The sequence below is a fragment of the Triturus cristatus genome, chromosome 12 (assembly GCF_964204655.1).
Source record: "Triturus cristatus chromosome 12, aTriCri1.1, whole genome shotgun sequence".
Lineage (NCBI taxonomy): Eukaryota > Metazoa > Chordata > Amphibia > Caudata > Salamandridae > Triturus > Triturus cristatus.
This window is the reverse complement of record NC_140595.1, coordinates 774062427-774082582: the sequence shown is the minus strand read 5'-3', so window position 1 is coordinate 774082582 and position 20156 is coordinate 774062427. Positions and strand designations below refer to the sequence as shown.

Here is a 20156-nt window from a genome sequence, read left to right as displayed (position 1 = left end):
TGTAGGCAGGCATGGTCTTCGATTTATCTTATGTTTTTAAAACCAAGTAAGTTACAAGATTTAATTTAATAAGAACAGGCATACTTATGCAGGTATTCAGATATTTTAAAATGAGTTTAAATGAAATAAAATATATAACTTAAAGTAGTTCAGCATACTTTTAAATTATCTTACATAATTTGTTAGGCTAATGCTGTCCATTGTCCCAGATGATTAAGTCATTATAGAGCATAAGAACAAAAGTTACTTACCTGTAAACTGTGGTTCTCCAGTATTGGTGTCTTTCATAGATTCACATGCTTTAATATTCCCTGTCGTCTAAGTGGGAGTCCCATGGTACATAACATAGCAATGTAGTAATAACATAAGCCAATATATGCATATAAGAAAGTAAAACCATAGAGTTTTTATAGATAGACAACTTGTCACTTCTATAACATATTACTGTCATTATGTTTTAGTCCAAATTACAGCCAATCAGGCATCCGCACCCTCTTAGAATGTTCTCCTCCAAGGTTGCCAGATTGGGCTATTTCCCACACAATTGGGCGAGTTTTTCCCCAGTTGTGCGGGAAAAACCCATGCCTGGCGGGGGCTACTTTTTGGGCTGGATTTATGTAGTTGTGTGGGAATTACTGGCCTGGGGCGGGCGCCCACCATCGCCACATGCATGAGATCGCACTGTCTGAGTCTGGCATTAAATTGGCATTGGCATTTAATTGGCATTGGCAGCAATTGCACAAATCATTCAAACAGAGCGCAGCTGCACAGGCGCACAGGCAGGCTCAGCCTGTCTCAGTCAGCAGTAGGGTAGCACACGTGTGACGCGTGACACGCGTCCTAAGTTGGGGGCCTGCCTCTGCCTAAACTGCGCGCCGCGGTGGCGCCGGCGGCGGTCAATCAAAGTTGTTAAATCCTCCCCCCGCCCAGCGGCCCAGCCCCAGGCCAGCAACAGCAATCATCATTCCTGCCCAGCTCCCCACCCAACCCCCTACCCAGAGAGAGCACGTGACGTCTTCAGGCCAGCAGCCACAGGTAGCAACAACGAACCAAGCCAGGCAACGGTCGGCAACGCAACAAGTCATTGGTCAATGTTGATCTTATTCTTGACTTGCAGTTGCCATTGGCTAAGTTGACTAGTTGTTACATTGTTGCTGCCTGCCGGGCCCGGCTGCGGCGCCCGGCTGCGGCACCTGCCTGCCACCAAGTCTGCACAGCAGCACAGTGCACACACACTCTACTGTGAGTCACGAGTCACGACGTGACGTCACACCGACACGAAGAGCCAGACCACGCAGGCACCACCTAACTTTACCGTACCCCTCGTGGCAAATAATTAGCCAATGTGGGGGGTCTCCAGGGCCGTCATGTTGTAGCACACGAAAACGCTACCAATGACGGCCCTGTGAATTAATTTTAGGTCAGCCCCCGCGGTTCCCATATAATGCGGGGGCTGACGTGAGCACTCAGCGCGGTCTTTTCGGCGCGGTGCGGCGGCGATTGATCCATCTCAGTGAAGTGAAGTGATCACTGATGGTTGGTGCTTGGTGGTGCTGCCACTGCTGACTGTCTGCTGATGACGAGTGTAGTCAAGTCAGTGCAGTGCAGCAGGCAGTGTTAACTCACTGTTACTGTACTGTCTGACTAAAGAAGAAGACGTCTGTCACTGTGCTGCCTGAGAGGACTGGAGACGACGACGACGAGTCCTCCGACTCCGACATGTGTGTGCACTCATCATCATCATCACCAGGCCCAGGCCCACCTCGCTCCAGCTCCAGCCCCAGCCCCAGCCCCCAGGGTTAGTCACTCCAGCGCCCAGCCAGGGCAGCCGGGCAGGCCCGCCAGCGCCCAGGCCCACCCCAGCGCCCAGCCCGAGGCCCGCTAGCGCCCAGGCCCGCCAGCACCTAGGCCCAGCCACTGCCAGTGCCATGCCACCGTGCCTGCTGCCAGGCAGCTTTAGTTTTCCTTTCCAGTCCACTGCCAGCCACCCACCACCGGTGATCGCGTGACTCACCACCGACCAGGACCAGGTAAGGGAGACATTAGTCACCCCATGATCCAAAGGATCAATTCTGTGTGTATGTCGAGAGTTATTTGAAAGTAAAAGGGATATAATTAGCACACACTTTAGAATATGTTGCCCTAATGACCCGAGTTGACTGCTAGTTAAATGAAAACAGAAAGGCGATGACAGGGCCGTGTTTAGCGCTAGTGCGAAAGTCTTTTTTGGCGCCGCACCAATGACCTCTTTCTCCACAGATACCATTGCTACCAACCTCCAACAGTGCCCTTCATGTCTCTGTAGCCCCCTATCATATGCATTTAATTTGTTGTAACTTGTATAGCGCTATTCATATGACAGTGCAGGGTGTCACAGTACTTATGCAGCTCAGGAGAGGAGACTGACGTAGTGTGCGAGAGAGGGATCACACGCTCCTCAACTGTGCAAATCTGAGGTGTGCATGATTTTATCCACATCAATTTGGCAACGATTGCTTGTGCCTCATCACAGTGTGTGAGTGAGGTGGAAACTAATCATTTATCTACGTTTGAAGACTTCAAATGAACCAACACATGCACATATAGTTCCTTCAATTACTGCTACGTCCCGGTGTACGTTTCGCTACATTATATTGAGAAGCTGTGGCATAAAGGTACTGTTTTGTTTTATTTTCACTTACTCGTAATCACAATATACAGAGACAATGAATCATGCAAGTATGTCATACAGTCTATAGGGAATGTCACATAAATCAATGAGGATTACAAGGTGTAGGAATTAAATGTCATCCATACTGTTGGGCAGTATATTTTAAGAGGGTTTGGGCTGGGAAAGCACAAACTCAGGATTTAAAGCATACCCAGTGGTTGGGGGTTGGCTTTACTAATAAAAATGTATATCGGCCCAAACTCATTTGAGCAACATTAAAATAATGAAAGACTGGGGAATTTCTAACTATATAGTAACACAAAAAAAAGTGAAGTTCTAACTATACCATCCATGTTTGTATGCAGTTCTTTGATGACAGTTCATAGGTCACTGTCCTATGTTAGGATTGTAATTTCTGAACTGCAAGTAACACAAGAATCTCTGTGACAAAGGCAGTAACCCACTGAGCTATCCAAATAAAATACAGCCTATCTGCATTTCAAAACTACAAACAGGCAAAGGACTGCTCTCCAGCAGGATCATTAATCACCAGTTCGCTGGACATTTTTTATTGTTGCCTTGCATCCATGGCCATGTTAATGATAAAAACAATTTAAATGAAGCATATGGAAAGTATGTGCCTTGCTGCTAACACCCTTCCACCATCTGTATATTGAATAGAATGTATATTTGTCGTTAAAATTGGTTCTGATGTCGATTTGCGCTTAATTGGACACTTGCTAATTTGGGCTGGTTTTTGGGCTGGAACTGGTCTGATTAGGCTTATTTTGGGCTTATATTTGAGCTGCATTGGGCTTGGGACGGGTCTAAAAATCTGGCAACACTGTTCTCCTCAGAGGCTCAGGCCCTCAGATTTTTGTAGCACAAGAGTGATATCGAGCCAAGTAGAAAAGAGAGCCTTTGAGGGGAGGAGGGTGGGTCGCATGTGAATCTATGAAAGACACCAATACTGGAGAACCACAGTTTACAGGTAGGTAACTTTTGTTCTTCTCCAGTATTGGGGTCTCTTTCATAGATTCACATGCTTGAATAAGAGTAGTGAGCAGTGGTATAAGAACAATACAAGGTACATACAAATCAATGCAACCACAATACCTAGTTCGAAAAGATTATAGGTATATATAAAAAAAAAAAAATTACCTTGTATACAGGAGGAGGAAAGCATCAGAGGCTCACCTTATTTAAAAAGATTACGAAGGACTGCTTGTCCCACAGCTGTGTCAGTGTTGTCAGCAGCATCCAGACAGTAGTGTCTTGTAAAGGTGTGTCTGCTGGACCATGTTGCAGCTCTGCAGATGTGTTGAAGAGGCACCCCCAGCAAATAGCGCAGTGGAAGAGGAAACCTTTCTGGTAGAATGTGCTCGAACAGTTGCCGTAAGTGGTTTTCCAGCTTGTTGATGGCAAAAGGCAATTGCAGTAGATATCCAGCGTGCAATTGTTTGTTTGGTGACTGGATGTCCCTTTCGCATCTGCCTGTAGGCCACAAAAAGTTGGTCATTCTTATGAATAGTAGCCGTTTTTTGAAGGTAAAATTTCAGACATCTCTTGATGTCTAAAGAATGAAGTGTCTTCTCTGCAGGAGTTTGAGGATTAGGGAAAAACGTTTTTAAAACAACTGGTTCATTGAGGTGGAAATCCGATGGCACCTTGGGGATAAAGGCCGGATTGGTGCGGAGCAAGACAGAGTCACTGGCTCGGCGAGAGGAAGTGAGAGCCAGAAGTAGAGAAGCCTTCCAAGTAATGTATTTGAGATCGACTTTATGGATTGGTTCAAACGGGGGTTTCATGAGCTGTGCTAATACAATGTTCAAATGCCAAGGAGGAGGTGGTCGACGAATTGGTGGAAACATTTGAAAAAGACCCCTGAAAAATTGTTGAATTACTCTTGAAGAGTAAAGAGAGTTGGAGCCATCTTGACGAGATTGCTGCTAGAAAAACTTTAAGGGTAGAGTACGAGAGGCCTGATTTTGCCAGATGTAAAAAGAAAGGCAAGAGTTGTTCTGGCTTGGAATGAATAGGATGTACTTGAGCTTCATTGCACCATAGACAGAATCCTTTCCATTTGAGTTTATATGTTTTCACAGTTGAAGCTGCTCTAGCCTTAGCCAAGACCTCTCTACAGTCTAAAGGAATGTCCAAATTTACAAATTCATAGTGCTCAGGTTCCAAGCCGCTAAACGTAGAGATGCTGGATCGGAATGACAAATTTGGCCGTGTTCCATGGTCAGAAGATTTGGAAGAGGGTGAAGAATGATCGGGTCGCACTGTGACAGGAGAAGGGGTTATGTAAACCAGATTTGTCGAGGCCACCGGGGGGCTAGTAGAATAATGTGACACTTCCTCATTTTTCGCAGAACTTTGGGGACTAGAGGTATCGGTGGAAAAGCGTAGGCATATATTTTCGACCAGTTCCTCAAAAAAGCATTCCCGCATGACTTTGGTTGGGGAAGTCAACTTGCGTAGAACAGGCATTTGCGGTTCAGATGTGTTGCGAATAGATCCAGATTCGGGGGACCCCATAACCGAAAAATGTGATCCAGAGTGGGTTGATGTAATTCCCACTCGTGATTGGTCGTGGATGACCTGCTCAGGGAATCCGCAAGATTGTTTGTCGCTCCCGGAAACATGCACTGCTGTGAGGACGATGTGATGTTGAATTGCCCAATCCCAAATTTGTTGAGCCTGAAGGGACAGCAAGATGGACCTTGTGCCTCCCTGTTTGTTGATGTGGTGCATGCACGTTGTGTTGTCCGTTCGGATCAACACCGAGGCTTCTCGTATGATGCTGCGAAAAGCTTTCAGAGCCAGAAAATGGCCAGTAACTTCAGCAGGTTGATGTGCCAGGTCTTTTGTTGAATGTTCCACTTTCCTTTTACAGTTAGTCCCTGCAAGTGCGCGCCCCAACCCTCGAGAGATGCGTCTGTCATGAGAGTGAAATTTGGAGTGTCCACCAGGACTGGACGACCTGAAGAGACATTTTCCTCGAGAGTCCACCACAATAGAGCTCTTTTCATTTGAGATGTGATCTTGACTATATCGTTGAAGGATCCTGAGACTTGAGCCCATTGCCTGTCTAATTCCTCCTGGATAGGTCTCATTTTTAGGCGGCAGTGAGGGACTAGAGGAATGCAGGAGGACAACATCCCTAGGAAAGATTTCAACTGTCGGACAGAAACGGACAGAAACTGACTCTTTTAGACGGATGGAGGGTGCTAGATTGCGAAGTCGTAGACGTCTTTCGTGCGACACAAAAGCTTTTGCTTGCTTGGTGTCTAGGATGGCTTCCAAGAACAGTCTGTTTTGAGTGGGGAGAAATTGAGACTTGTCCATGTTGAATGTAATGCCCAGGGATTGGAAGAGGGACCTGCAGAAAAGAGTGTGCTTGGATGCCTGTTCGAACGACCGTGCCTTCAGCAGGCAGTCATCTAAGTATGGAAAGATTTGCACTCCTTGCAGGCGAAGGTAAGCTGCCACCGGTGCAAGGACTTTTGTAAACACTCGGGGAGCGGAACAAAGGCTGAATGGAAGAACTTTGAATTGAAAGTCGTTTCTGGCCACTCTGAATCTGAGAAATTTTCTGTGCCTCAGCAGAATGGGAAGATGAAAATAAGCATCTTGAAGATCCAAAGTTGTCATATACTCTCCTTGGGATAGAAAAGGAAGTACCTCCTGAAGGGACAACATGCAAAAAGTTTGTTTTTTGATGTATTTGTTCAGGGCACGTAGGTCCAGGATGGGGCGCCATTCTCCCGAGTTTTTCTGTATGAGGAAGAACCTTGAATAAAAACCTCTGCCCTTCTGTAGTTTTGGTACCACTTCGATCACGCCCTTTCTTAATAAAATTGTGAGTTGATTTAAAAGGTCCTTTAGGTGAGCAGGAGGGGGACCTTTTGGTGGAGAATTGGGAGGAATCTTTACAAATTCCAATGCGTGTCCCCTGCGCACAATATCCAGAACCCTTTTGATCGGTAGTAATCAGTGACCATTTGGAGTAGAAGTAGGAGATTCGACCTCCAACCCTTGAAAAAGCGGAAGGACTCTGGGATGGTGTATGGTGAAAGTCATTGTTTTTTGGAGGAATCCTTTCCTCTGTAAGAGGATTCACCTCTGTATTGTCTGTAGGACGAAGAATGTTGTTGTCTATATGATTGCTGATTCTGGGAGGAGTAGCGTTGTTGTCCTTGTCTATATTGATTGGAGTTTCCTCGAAAGGAAGAAGAGGAGCCACGTTCTCTTGCGCCTCGAAAAGGCTGCTTTTTAAACTGTAGAGTTCCGAGAGCATGGGCAGTGTCGGTGTCCTTTTTTATTGTTTGAAGGGCATCGTCGATATGTTGGCCAAACAATGATTCACCGTCGTAAGGCATGTCCAATATTTTTGTCTGTACCTCTTGACGGAAGGACGTGGCCTTTAACCAGCCCTGTCGCCTGGTGACTGCTGCACCAGCCAAAAGACGGAAACCAGTGGAAGACACATCAATAGCACAATCAATAATTTCTGAGGAAATTCTTTCTCCTTCTGGCAGAATTTTTAATGCCTCTGCTTTAGACGCCTCTGGTATTAGATCTACAAGTGATGATATGTCAGACCACATTTGGCGGTCGTAATGGCCCAAGATAGCTAGAGAATTGGCCGCAAAAGTTGCAGCCATAGTGGAAAACGTCTTGCCAATACCATCAAGGCGTCTACCCTCTCGGTCTGGCGGTGCAGATAATAGAGATGATGGATTTCTGGCCCGACGCTGTGCTGCCTGAGTAATAATGGAATCAGGCTTTGGTTGTGAAATGAGACAAGCATGTGAATTTGCAGGGGCTTTGTATTTCTTATCCAGCCTCTGTAGAACAGCTGGAATTGAGTTAGGATTTTGCATGAGCTTGAGGCCTTCTTGCCAAATAAAATCGATGATGCGAATAGAACGAACTTTTTTTTGAGGTTGAGCTTTAAAATCATATAGGAAACAATCTTCCTCTCTGGTGGTCATAGGAAGGTGGAAACTTTTTGCCGCTCTTTCCATGAGTAAATGAAAACCACCTATGTTGACTGGTGGAGAATCCAGAGGAGCTGGAGCAGTGGGAAACGGTGTTTGAATCTGATAGTTGTCCCATTCAGAAAGAAGGGATCTGTCATCCAGCTCACCTTCTTCCCTGTCACCTTCATCATCATTATCGTCGTCATTGTCCTCCTCTATGACTTGAGGAACATCGTGATGCTGAATTCTGGTCGCTGACGTAGGTGTGGCAACTGATTCTCTTATAGGAAGAGGCTGTAGAGGCGCTTGCGGCGTTGGAGAAGCCTGTACTGAATGTGGAAAATGGCGGTAGTAATCATCCAACATGAACTGGAGTTTGGAAATAAGAGTTAAAGGTATCTGTGCCATAGGAAGTTCTGGCGCAGGCTGTGTGTCACAAGTAGAAAAATCCTCTTCTTGTAGGTCATCATCATCATCAGAGTGCTGACATTTTATAAGAAGTTCAGAGGGACTGCGAGCAGCCCGAAATCTGTTGTCATCCTCCGATTCCTCATCGTCAGAAGAAAATAATTCAGCTGGAGGTTGAGAAGGAGTTTGAATTGGCATAAGGGTATCCAAAGAGGAATGTCGCCGTTGAAGCAAACAGCTTGAAGCCTTCAATGATATCAGATCCATGGATGCAGTTGTAGCCGTCACCGTCGACGATAAACGTCGCGGTTGAGACACCGTCGACGACGAAGCCACTGACGACGAATGCTTTTTTTAATGTTTGCTTGCCGCCATCAACGAAGTCAAAGGCACCGTAGACGAAATAGGTCTCACCTTAATGGATACAAACATCGACGGTGAAGATGCCGACGACAGGATCATAGCTGGTTTCATAGACAAAGTCGTCGACGTAGACGCAACGACAGCAGCTCTCGTCGACGGAGGAAGCGACGATGAGCTCATCGACAAGATAGGCAGTTTCTGAGGTAAAAACTGCGCAGATGGAGTCTTTGACGGCTGAGAATCAGATCTCGGGGGCGTAGAAGGTGCAGAAAGACTCTGAGGGGAAGTAATCACCCCTTTTGAAGTTCAAGGTTGGATAGTTGACTTATCCACATGATGTTTCTTCACCACCTTAGGTTTTGGAGAAACCTTTTGATACTCACTGGTTCTCTTCAAGGATGAAGCAGTCTTGACTGATGACACACTTTCCACATCTGAGAGGGGGTTCTCTGAAGTCTTCAACTTCTGTAGCCACAGAAGGAGACGCCCTTCTCTGTCCTTTAGAGTCTTCTGAGAGAAGGTTCTACAAATTTTACAATCCTTTACCTGATGTTCAGGATATAGGCAATAGATGCATTTTTTATGAGGGTCTTCAGAATGAAGTCTCCGTTTCCCACAGGTTCCACAAGGTCTGAAGAGGGATTTCTTGGCAGTAGACATCATAAAGCTAACTTTCTGAGAAGAAATGAGAAGAAAACTGAGCTTAGCTCAGGGAGACTCCCTTTACACGACGTGCGGTAGAAAATCTGAGGGCCTGAGCCTCTGAGGAGAACATTCTAAGAGTGTGCGGGCGCCTGGTTGGCTGGAATTTGGACTAAAACATAATGACAGTAATATGTTATGGAAGTGACAAGTTGTCTATCTATATAAACTCTATGGTTTTACTTTCTTATATGCATATATTGGCTTATGTTATTACTACATTGCGATGTTATGTACCGTGGGACTCCCACTTCGACGACGGGGAATATTCAAGCATGTGAATCTATGAAAGACACCCCAATACTGGAGAACTGCTTATACACTAACATTTGGAGGTGTATCTAGGCCCCAGAAGGTGAAAAGGTTTTCTGGTTTTTGTTTATATTTTTCTTTTACATTGGCTACATTATGCCATTGGAAAGAAGGACTTTAGATTTTCAAAATAATTAGCTTTGATAGGCCAAGGGCACTTACTGAGTATTACCCGAGTTCAAACCACCTTCACCGAAATAGCGTCCAGACTCCTTGACCATACTGCACTGTGAATGCAAAGACCTATATTTGCATCCAGTGCGCTGTGAATTAGTACCCAAGGTCTGAGACACCAATGATAAAAGACAATCGCTCACTAGAATATTCTGAAGTACAGTTGAGTAAAACTTTGCTGCCCCATAACCGGGAGAAATAAAGCTCACAAGCCCTCTGCCAGAGAGATAACAAATTGCTGAGTATCCAAAAGTGAAAATGGGTTGGTATTTCTGTAGACCTTAAGAAAAAAAACTCTTACCTGTGCTGTGCTCCCTGGAAAGTCATTCTGCAGGATTACCATGACCCGAAATAGAGGGTTTGGAGTCGTCTTGCTGTCTCCATTGATAGCCTTTGAAAGTTCCTGCAAGGACCACTTAATATTGAGTCGAAAAGCCTCTTCCACCAGCTTGTCCATCTTTTCAGTGTAATTGATCCAGTGCTGCTGCACCTAAATAAAGGGAATTAACACACAATGTACTAAGTGGACACATATTGACTTAAATAAAAAAGGAGCCAAAGAGCCAATAGTGATTTTTTCTGAGGTTTGAAAAGAACCCTTAAGTAATTTTTTTATACAGCATTCCGTGCACACATAGTTGGTGGATTCAGTAGAATGGGATACAGAAAGAATTCCCTTAGTTTGTTTCATTTTTTTCATAAGAGTTAGGAAACGTCATACTGACTCTACCCATTTAATTCAACGCATTGTATTCGAGCAATCTGGAAGCAAGCAGGACCAAACTAAAAAGGTTGTTTGAAAATCTTTAATTAAACCATGGCATCAACCCAATGAGCCATCCTCTATGTAGCTCAGGCATTAAAAAAATGGCTGGTTGATCCTCACATTATTTTAACTATCAAGTTGTGCCCAATAAGTGCTATTACTTGAACTTTTCCAAATCAAATTTCAAATGCCAAAATACTGGTTGGAAATTTCTAGTTTGGTGGGAACTATTAAAGCCAGTGAAGGAATGGATACGTCTCAATGATTTGGAAATCTATCTATTGGCAAATAGCAAAAAGTGTGAGAAATACCTATGTTTCTGCTTCTGCACGGACTAGATTAGGAAGCATAACCACTGACTGAAAGATTGCAATAACTGTGCGTTCTCCAAACTAGATGGCTATCTTCTGAAGGGATTTTGTCCACCCTTAAACTGTACACATTGAAAAGTTGAGCGGGGATGCATAAAACGCTACAGGCAGGAGCGTCCTGTGCAGGTAAGAGTGGTGTGGGTGGGGACTTGACAGACAACGACGAGGAAAAAAAAAAAATTCCCTTGAAATCTGTTGAGTCACCCCCACTCCGCCCCACCACTCTTACCTGCACGGGCCACTCCTGGCTGCAGGAACTATTCACAAACATAACTTACACTTGGGATAAATTTACATGTGTAAGTATACTCTTACAATTTTGACTATCCTTTCTACTTTTGGCTACTCACAGTTTACAGGTGTAAAGTTACTCAAAAGTGTAGACATAAACATCTCCCACCCCTAGCAGATATCTCCCTACGGTAATGTACAGGGAAGAAAATGTTTATTTAACTTGAAATAAAATAGTGATATATTTTTACATATAAAAATAAAAAAAGCTACAGCACTAGTAACTTAATTTAAATCTAAAATGTTATTATTTTGGCTATATTAAATTAAATTATTTTTCTGCCAGTAAAATTATACAAACAAATGCAACCTAAAGTAAACATTTATTTTTTATTATATAGTAATAATTATTAAAAGGGATGTATAGAATTAAATGAAAGTCATTTATTATATATTAACAAAGGTTCAAGTTACAATAATGTTTACATTTGAACCAAGGGCATTTAAATATTTTAAAATAAAATAAATTTTTATTTTTAGAACATTTCTTAACATTAAATTACATTTATTTATATTTTTAAGTATTTTAAATAATGTAATTTAATATTTCTTATGCTGTTTTATATTGAGTTACAAACGCCAATATGTTCTATAGGAGGGTGTTGCAGTACCTTTGTTTGGCTATTTGTGGTGCTGGACTTACTACAGCTCTTTGCTGAAGCATATTTACTAATGTGTGGGGTCCTTTTTGGCTGTAGTAACTTTAGATATGCAGTTTATGAATAGAAATGCGCTTACTATTTTGTGGGTGGTTGCCCATCCCTACCTAAGACCCTTCCCTTTTAGTAGTAAGCATACCCTATTTTACAGTCACTCCCACAGGTTCCTCCCACATTTACTATAAGTAGTAAACTTACATGTGTGAGAATCTTCCCATAGAAAATGATAGGAGAGGTGGAGGTGGAGATTGAAACTGGTAGGTTTGTGAATTGCATTTTGTAGTAAGAAGTACTACTGTAGTACTACTTCACATATTTTAAAATGCAGTTTGTGAATCAGGCCATAAAGGTTTTGATCATAAATCAACCTACTGAATTCACAAACCATGTATGACCTAAAATACCACATTGTTTTACTGTATATCCAGTTTATTCAGGCTGCTGTATTTTGGTTACCACCTGTGACTTATGAGGGGCAAACCTGGTATTGGTTTTACCCCAGAGCTTACCTGGTATTGGTTTTACCCCAGAGCTTTGAATTACGTAAAACCATGTACACTACAATCACTACAAGCATCCTTCTATGTCGCATAGCTTGTGAAGGTCTGGCAAAGAATGGCCAGTGTGGAATTCTACAATGTTTTGGCAGGATGGAAACAGATACCACCTATCATTTAAGTACCTCTGGCCCATCATTTTTGAAGACTTCATAGACTTGCTTCATGAGTACACTGATGTCCACATGAATGTTCATCAGCTTCTGACGAATGTTCTTGCGATGGTCCTCCTGGTGATCTTCAAACTCCAGGTCTTTGTAAACACGCTTGCCATCAATGTAGACCAGGAGCAGCTCACTAATTTGTTTGGCGTAGCGCGCAATAGTCACATTGCTCATCTTATACTCATCCACAATTGCTTGCACCTAGGGAACCCAATGACAAAAGATAGAAATGTCAATGCAGTGTTCTTTATGATGTTATCTGGCAATCAAAAAGCATTAGCATTCATTTGTGCTCCCATTTGTGCTCTGTCCTCGCCATGTTTTTCTCAGGTGTTATATATTCCACAACAAACGACATCCTGGCAAAATCCTGATAACAGACCTGATTCACAGAGCTTTCTTCCATGACTGAGTATTATTTCTGCAAATTCATGAGTAATTTATATCTGTCAGGAATAAGACAACTGTGCACAGAACAAACTTGCTAAATGGGCCCACAGAGTCAAGCTTTATCACTGAAAATGAAAAAGATACCTTTATGGTGATTCCCCTCTTCTTACATTCTGATTTAAAGTTTGGCGGGCAGCTGCCATAAGTCTGAGGTAGTAGAGGCATCACCACAGCTGTCCCAGTCTTAGTAAGCCCCCAAATTTAGAATGAATTGCCTTGTATATGGGCTATTTCTGATAAAGCTGCTCCGCCACTGTGGTGGAAACTGGTTAAAAAAAAAAATGTGACAGCTGCTCCACCATGCCATGGCGGCACTGTGGCCCTACCAATAACATATTTGTTTACCCGAAAATAGGGCTCAAAGTGTGATTCTGTTTTCTTTAAAAAATTTATCAATTTCCTTGAGGTGCTGGGAAAATATTCTTACTATTTTCCTGCTCAGGAAAAAAGCCCAAACTCACAGTATTAGAGGGGCCACCCACCAACTGCTGCACCCGCTGGGTTTCCGCAGAGTGCAACCGCTTGCAGATCTACCTTTAGGAAAACCTATTATAAACTGTGGCGAAAACAGAACCCGTTTTAAAAGATGTTAAATCAGAGCTTTGCATGCCGGTACCATACATGCATGCATGTTTCACATTTGGTTCACATCTCGTCCCTGCACCTCCTTTCCTACTATGTTAATAAAAAGAATAACCAATTGGTGTGTATTTTTGACCAATGCCTGCGAGCTAGCTGTACAGATATTGATAATGAGAAAGCCATGAGAATGGGTAAAGTGTAACCTTAACTTTTTGCTACTCTTAAGTCCTCTTTACTTTCATCAATTTTGTTCGTAGATTCCACAGACTGTGAGAATGAGAAAAAAGGAGAAGGTTGCATTGGGCAGCTGGGGTCTAGGCAAACATCTTCATCTCCAAGCTTAGCATTACACTTTGCAATAATAGTGTCAGCAGAATTCATATGGGGTAGCCCATGGAGACCTCCAGCATATATTTGTGATAATTACATACGGCAAGAGTTCAGTTGAATCTATTTTTACCATTGCTGGAGTGTGCACAGACACTGAAAGGATGTTGGGCTTCCAGAAAAGTGTAACAATGGATGATAAAGGATGTAATCCTCTGGAAGGTGCAGCATTAGCAACCTCCCAGTCAAGCTATAAATGGAAAGCACACCTTAAGTCAAGATTATGGAGTGTTCCTTGGCCAACATGTGGAAAGAATGTCAGACAGCCTTCTTATTCAAAGGAAATTCGGACAATCTTTGGACCAGCTTGTCCTAGCGAAACACAGCAAATGATTCTGAATTGCAAATGGCTTACTGTTCACTCATGCGCATGGCCGATATGTAGGCCACCAGTCTCAATCTCACTACTAGAAGGAAAGCTTTCAATGCCAGGAAATGTGTGGCTCTAGCTCCAACATATTTCTGTATAGGACCTATTAGTCCCACAAGGCATTGATCAATTGTTCTCCATAGTGACACCCTTGCCCATACTCTAAGGAGTTAGTTTTGGGGGATGTGGCTATGGCAGCAATGGAGTCTGACACATAAAGCCAAGCTCCCGGCGCAGTAGGCCTGCTGGTGTACAGATCCTGGCCAAGGGAACGGACCCCCTTCAGCCCAAGTGGGGGAATTGTGGTGCTGGCGGCGGACTGGGGCCCGCAGCGCAGCTTGTTGGACCCGCGGCTGCACTGTCCTGCAGCTATGGATGTGTGGGCTGCACAAGTCTGGAGGAGCTCTGCGGTGAGGATTTTGGTCAGCATAGCCAGCACCTGAGACCTGGTTTAAGGTGAGAGCCTTGAGTGGCGTAGCGGTCCCACTGAATTCGGAGCAGTGGCGGCCCTGGGTGGGCGGAGGTGTGCAGCAGCGGCACATTTCTGAGTGGCGCCTTCAGCATTCTACTGGTGCTCTAGAGGTCCCTGAGGACTTGGGCCTTGTGACATGAGGGGCACTGGAGAGGGTGCACGCTACCCCCGACTCTGTGGGACAAGAGACAGCCTCCATATACAGGGTTCTCCCAGTCTACTTGATCAGGGTCTGACTGTCAGAGGCGCCCTGGGGCAGCGGGGACGAAAGCAGCCTGGTCTCTTGCTCTAGTGAAGGCTGGCCCTCACGGCAGCGGTGGTGCAACTTGGAGGCTCCTTGCTTCAATGTCCTGTGCAGTGGCACCCTGTCAAGCCAGCCCTTCCCCTCCGCTGCAGAGGTGGGAACTTTGATGGCTCCCTTGGAACAGGAGAACTGATGGACAACTGTGGTAAAGGCGCTGGCCCTGCCTAATATCATACTGGTCTGCAACAAACAAGGGGGCCAGGATGGGGATGGGAGTGGGCCCCCTGCAGAAAGCCTTGCAAAGAGGAGGGCAGAAATGGAGTTGGAGGCCCATACTGCCACCATTCTGACAACTATTCGGGACACCAAGGATACCCTGGAGCAGAAGATTGAAGCAGTGGTGGTGGATTTGGATCTACTATGGGCATATCATAAAAAGCTGGCAGACAGAACTGATACAGCGGAATCCACATTGGCGCAGCTACGCCTGATGGTAATGGATTATGATGTTCAACTGCGCAAACTGCAAAAGGATGTAGACTTTTACGGCTAAGCTAGAAGATGCGGAGGGTCCCTCTCAAGGCAACAACATTCGCCTGGTGTGGGTGCCCAAGCGTGCGGAGGGGCAATGCATTGAATTGTTTGTGGAACAGTGGTTGGCATCCACAGTGTTGGAAGGAAAGATCTCGCCCATGTTTAAGAGTGGAACGGGTGCACCGGGTAACTGGTCAACCCCCGGGGTCCACCCCAGACTGATTGTGCCAGATTATTGAACTTTAGAAGCAGAGACAACATCCTCCAAAGTGCACGCAAACAAGGACCCTGGACAGCTGGCGGAATCGAAGGTGGCGTTGATGGTCCGGCGTTGTTCGGGCGCAATGGCTGCGGCGGCTCAGTGGTAGATGTGAGGTGGGCACGGGTCCGTTGGGGCGCCTGAGCAGGTGCTCTTCATGGTCGTGTTTGTGTCTTCGGTGGTGACTAGTTTCCAGCTGGTGATGGTGGGCTGGCTGTCATTACTGGAGGGGAGGGTGGTTTCAGGGGTTTGTTCGCTGAAGTTGTCGTAGAGGTCCTTGATCTTCACGTGGAAGAATGAGCTGAGCTTGTTGCAGAGGTCCTGGGACGGTGTGATGTCTGTGGCTTCGCTGGGGAGTTTGGTGAACTGCTGGATGATGTTGAAAAGTTTCTTTGAGTTGCTGGGGTTGGTGAGGATTTTGTTCCCGATGAAGGTCCTCTTGATGGATCTTATGAGTTGGTGGTATTCTGCCGTGGTGTGCTTGTAGGCGGAGTGGTCTTTGGTGGTTCTGTGGTTTCTCCATTGTTTCTCAAGTCATCTTCAGGCGCATCTGGCTTCTTGAAGGTCGGTGGTAAACCAGGCGCTCCTCAGCGGGTGTTGTCTGTCGGGCAGCGGGGGGGGGGGGCGAGCTTGTCAGCGCAGTTAGTGATCCAGCGGTGCAGTTCTGTGGCTGCAGAGTTGGCGTTGGTTGTGGCGGAGGGGGGGGGGGTCGTGGACGAGGGTAGAGTTGAGGTGCTCCTCTGTGACCTTGCTCCAGTTCCAAGGCGCCGGGCGGGTTTGTGTGCGGTGGTGATTTTGAAAGAGGTGTGGTTGAAGTGGATGTTTTTCCCTCCTGCGAAGATGGTATTGAGAGTGTGTTCAGCCTTGAGGGATGGGGTGATGATGAGCTGCTTCAGTCCGAGGTAGGCGAGGTTGTCCAGGAGGGCAGTGGAGTCGGGGTCGCTGCTGTTGTAGAGGTGGAAGTTCAGGTCTTCGATTAGTATGTAGTCCGTGGAGGCGATGGCTTGGGGTACGTGGAGGTCAACAATAGGGGTGGTGAAGGGGGCGCGGAGCCTGGGGGTCTATATGCAAGGTTCTGGGGCTGGTCTGGACCTGGAAGTGAAGGTGTTCGGTGTTGGAGAGGGAGTATACCCATCCCACTGAGGTGAAAAGTGCTACGCTAAACTGGGGTGGCATGGTGAGCAAAAGAACGATGGATTTAAACAAGATCGCTTGACTAGGGGAGAATGTATGATTTGTTCAGCATTCCGTCCATCATCTGTTTGCGTAGCACAAGAATGACTTGGGCCCAGTCGTTCCTGATCTTCTTCAGAACACTGGGCAGGAGTAGTATGGACGGACAGGTGTACAGCATACCTGTGCCCCACTCACAACAAAAGGCATTGCTGAGCTAAAGCCACCTTGGAAAAACCAGCACGCAGTATTGCTGAAACTGCGCGTTATCCTCGGAGGCGAACAGATCTAACTAAGGATCTCTCCAGTGCTGAAAGAGACCTTGCGCTACCTCAGACTGGAGAGGCCATTCGTGATCAGCTAGGCATCGACAGCTGAGTTTGTCAGCCCTGGCGTTCAGAGAACCTGCCAGGTGTTGAACCACCAGGGTTATGCCCTGCTGTTCCAGCCATGTTTTTAGAAGCAAGGCCTCTCGACAAAGGGTCCACGAACTTATGCCACCCTGCTTGCTGCAGTACCACATTGCGGCGGTCTTGTCCGTGAACACCTGCACCAGAGGGAAGAAATCCCATCAATGGAAACTGAACAGCTCGAAGCTCCAAGAAGTTGATGTGGATTCCTAACTCCGCCGGAGACCAGTGTCCCCTGATCTCCACCTCTTCCAGATGGCCACCCTATCCCAGAAATGAAGCATCTGTCACAACTGTGAGATCTGGTTGGGGAAGTAAGAGGGTTCTACCCTTGACCCAATTGTGGTTCGTCAACCACCACTGCAGATCTCTCGCAGTTCCTTCCGAGATCTGGACCACATCGCTGAAATTTCTTCGATGCTGTGCCCACTGGAACTTCAGGTCCCACTGCAGAGCCCGCATATGCCACCTGGCATGCTTTAGCAACAGGATGCAGGAGGCCATGAGGCCCAACAGGCTCAGAGGCAGTCTCACCAAAATCCAGGATACAGGCTGAAACATCTAAATCAACCTAAATATCCTGGACTCTTAGCTCAGGAGGATAGGCCCGAAACTGCACTGTGTCCAGAATTGCCCCGATGAAAGGGAGTGTCTGAGAAGGAGTCAGGTGTGACTTTGGCACATTTAAAGAGAACCCCAGTGAATGCAGGAGGTACGCCAGAGTCTGGGGGTAGGGGAGATGACAGGCAGGGGCGAGGAGAACTTCAAAAGCCAGTCGTCGAGTTAGGGGAAGACTGAAATCCCTAACCTGGGCAGATGAGCTGCGACCACCACCATCACCTTGGTGAACACTTGAGGAGCACTGATAATGCAGAAGGGGAGCAGGTTAAGCTGAAAGTGCTCGTAGCCTACCTTGAACCACAGGTGGCACCTGTGGCCCGGCAGGATGGGGATGTGAAAATTTGCAACCTGTAGGTCCAGCGCTCCCATCCAGTCTTCTTGTTCTGGGGCAGAAAAGACCTAAGCCAGAATGAGCAACTTGAACTTCTCATTCTTGAGGAAGAGACTGACACTCCGAAGATCTAAAATGGCCCGCAACCCTTTGCCCTTTTTGGGAATCAGAAAGTAGCAGGAGCAACAACCACTCTATAGCACTCTTGGCCAGGTGAGCTGTAACTTCCACTTTAAGCAATTTTAAATGACTCTCCGCCAGCCATTCTTGATTTTGCAGAATGGGAATAGGAAAAAGAAAGGAAAGGCAGAGAATAGCTCTCTTGAATGATCTGCAAGACCCACTTGTCCAATGGTGTGGACCTCCAGTGGGAGAGATGATGATGGATTCTGCCACCAACTGGAGTGGTGTGGTCTTGCAGAATCAGACTAGGAGTTCTTAGAGGCCTCGGCTGTCGAGGGCAGGGTGGCAGATGACTTCTGGCTTCCATTACTTGGACAGGATTAACCGTGTCCACGTCCCCGCACAACTTGAGAGGTCTACCCAGGACGGTGGCAGGAGAGCCCTGACGCCACTGGAACCCTCTTCCGTTGCCATGAAAGGGGCAAAAGCTAGACTGGCCAACAGGGTGTAGAAGAGAGGCATAAGGATCTGGCTGTAGCTCGAGAGTCCTTGAACCACACTAGGGCCGAGCCTGCCTTGTCCCTAAAAAGACGGGATCCATCAAAAGGCATGTCCATCAAGTTTGCCTCGACATCGCCCGAGAACCCAAATGTTCTAAGTCAAGAGTGGTTCTGCAAGGCCACTGTCGATGAAGTCGCTCTGCCTAGCGAATCAGATGTGTCAAGGCCACACCTTAAAGGGAATTTTGCTGCATCTCTCCTGCCCTTCCCTGCCTGAGAGAGCACAGCCCGGGCCTCCTCCGGGACTTGTGGCAGCACTTGGGCAACCGTCTCCCAAAAGTAGTGGGAGAAATGACCCAATAGGAATGCACTATTCACCGACCACAATGCCAGGCTGTAGGAAGAAAACATCTTCTTCCCAAGTGATTCTAGAGTCTTGGATTCCCTATCCAGAGGGGTGGAAGGGAACACGCCCTGGGAGGTAGAAGCCTGCACCACAAAGCTTTCGGGGAGGTGTTGGATGAGGAACTTTCGGTCGCCCGGAGTGGGGCGATAGCAGCTTGCAATTGTCCTATTCTACGAAGCCCCAGTGCTAGGCTTGGACCACGTGCCTAGAAGGACACAGTAAGTGCCTCATTAAAGGGAAAAGGGGGTTAAGAGGTGAAAGCCCCAGGCTGAAGCACTTCGATCAGGAGATTAGTCCTAACCTGCACAGAGGGCAACTGCAGTCCGAGGACCTCGGCTGCTCTCTTGACAATCATAGCATTAGATGCCCCCTCCTCCGTAGCCACAGTTGGCGGGGAGTGCATGCTAGTATCTGGGGAAGTGACCAGTCCACTGGCCTCCTCAAGTTCCCCATACCAGTCCATCTGTTCTGCAGAAACATCCTGGTGTTCTAAAAGGTCCATCACTCCCTTTCTATCCTCTGCCATGTCTAAAACATCATCAAAATGTTCAGGTGACAACATAGAATCCCAGGGTTCTATCGACATCGGAATTGGCGATGCCGTTCCAACTTCCTGTCGTTGGGGATAAGGATGGGTCTGGAACCGCCAGGGGCACCGTCAGCCCTGAATGCACCGGCTTTGGATCAGACACCGGGGAAAGTCACGATGCCATCCTGGATTCGGGATCCCCAAGGCCCCACAGGCACCATAGCCGGAGCCAACAGCATCGAATCAGATTGGGCCCCTTCCAACACCGTGGTGCCTGGGGGCACACCAGAGGGGTCGGCCCGCTAAAACATGCAGCGCATGGCGTCATAAAAATCTATTTAATTTGAGCGAGGATTGCTC

The 20156-nt window shown here is 46.5% G+C and overlaps 1 protein-coding gene across 1 annotated transcript in view; it reads right to left on the bottom strand.

Moving 5' to 3' along the window:
- DNAH2 (dynein axonemal heavy chain 2) overlaps window positions 1-20156 on the bottom strand; it is a 2945517-nt gene that overhangs the window by 2430379 nt on the left and 494982 nt on the right. Inside the window, exons 17-18 of the mRNA XM_085638712.1 lie at window positions 12367-12606; window positions 9899-10087 (exon numbers count right to left, since the gene is read on the bottom strand). Coding sequence (XP_085494838.1) covers window positions 9899-10087; window positions 12367-12606 — 429 coding nt within the window. The remainder of the gene's footprint in view (window positions 1-9898; window positions 10088-12366; window positions 12607-20156) is intronic.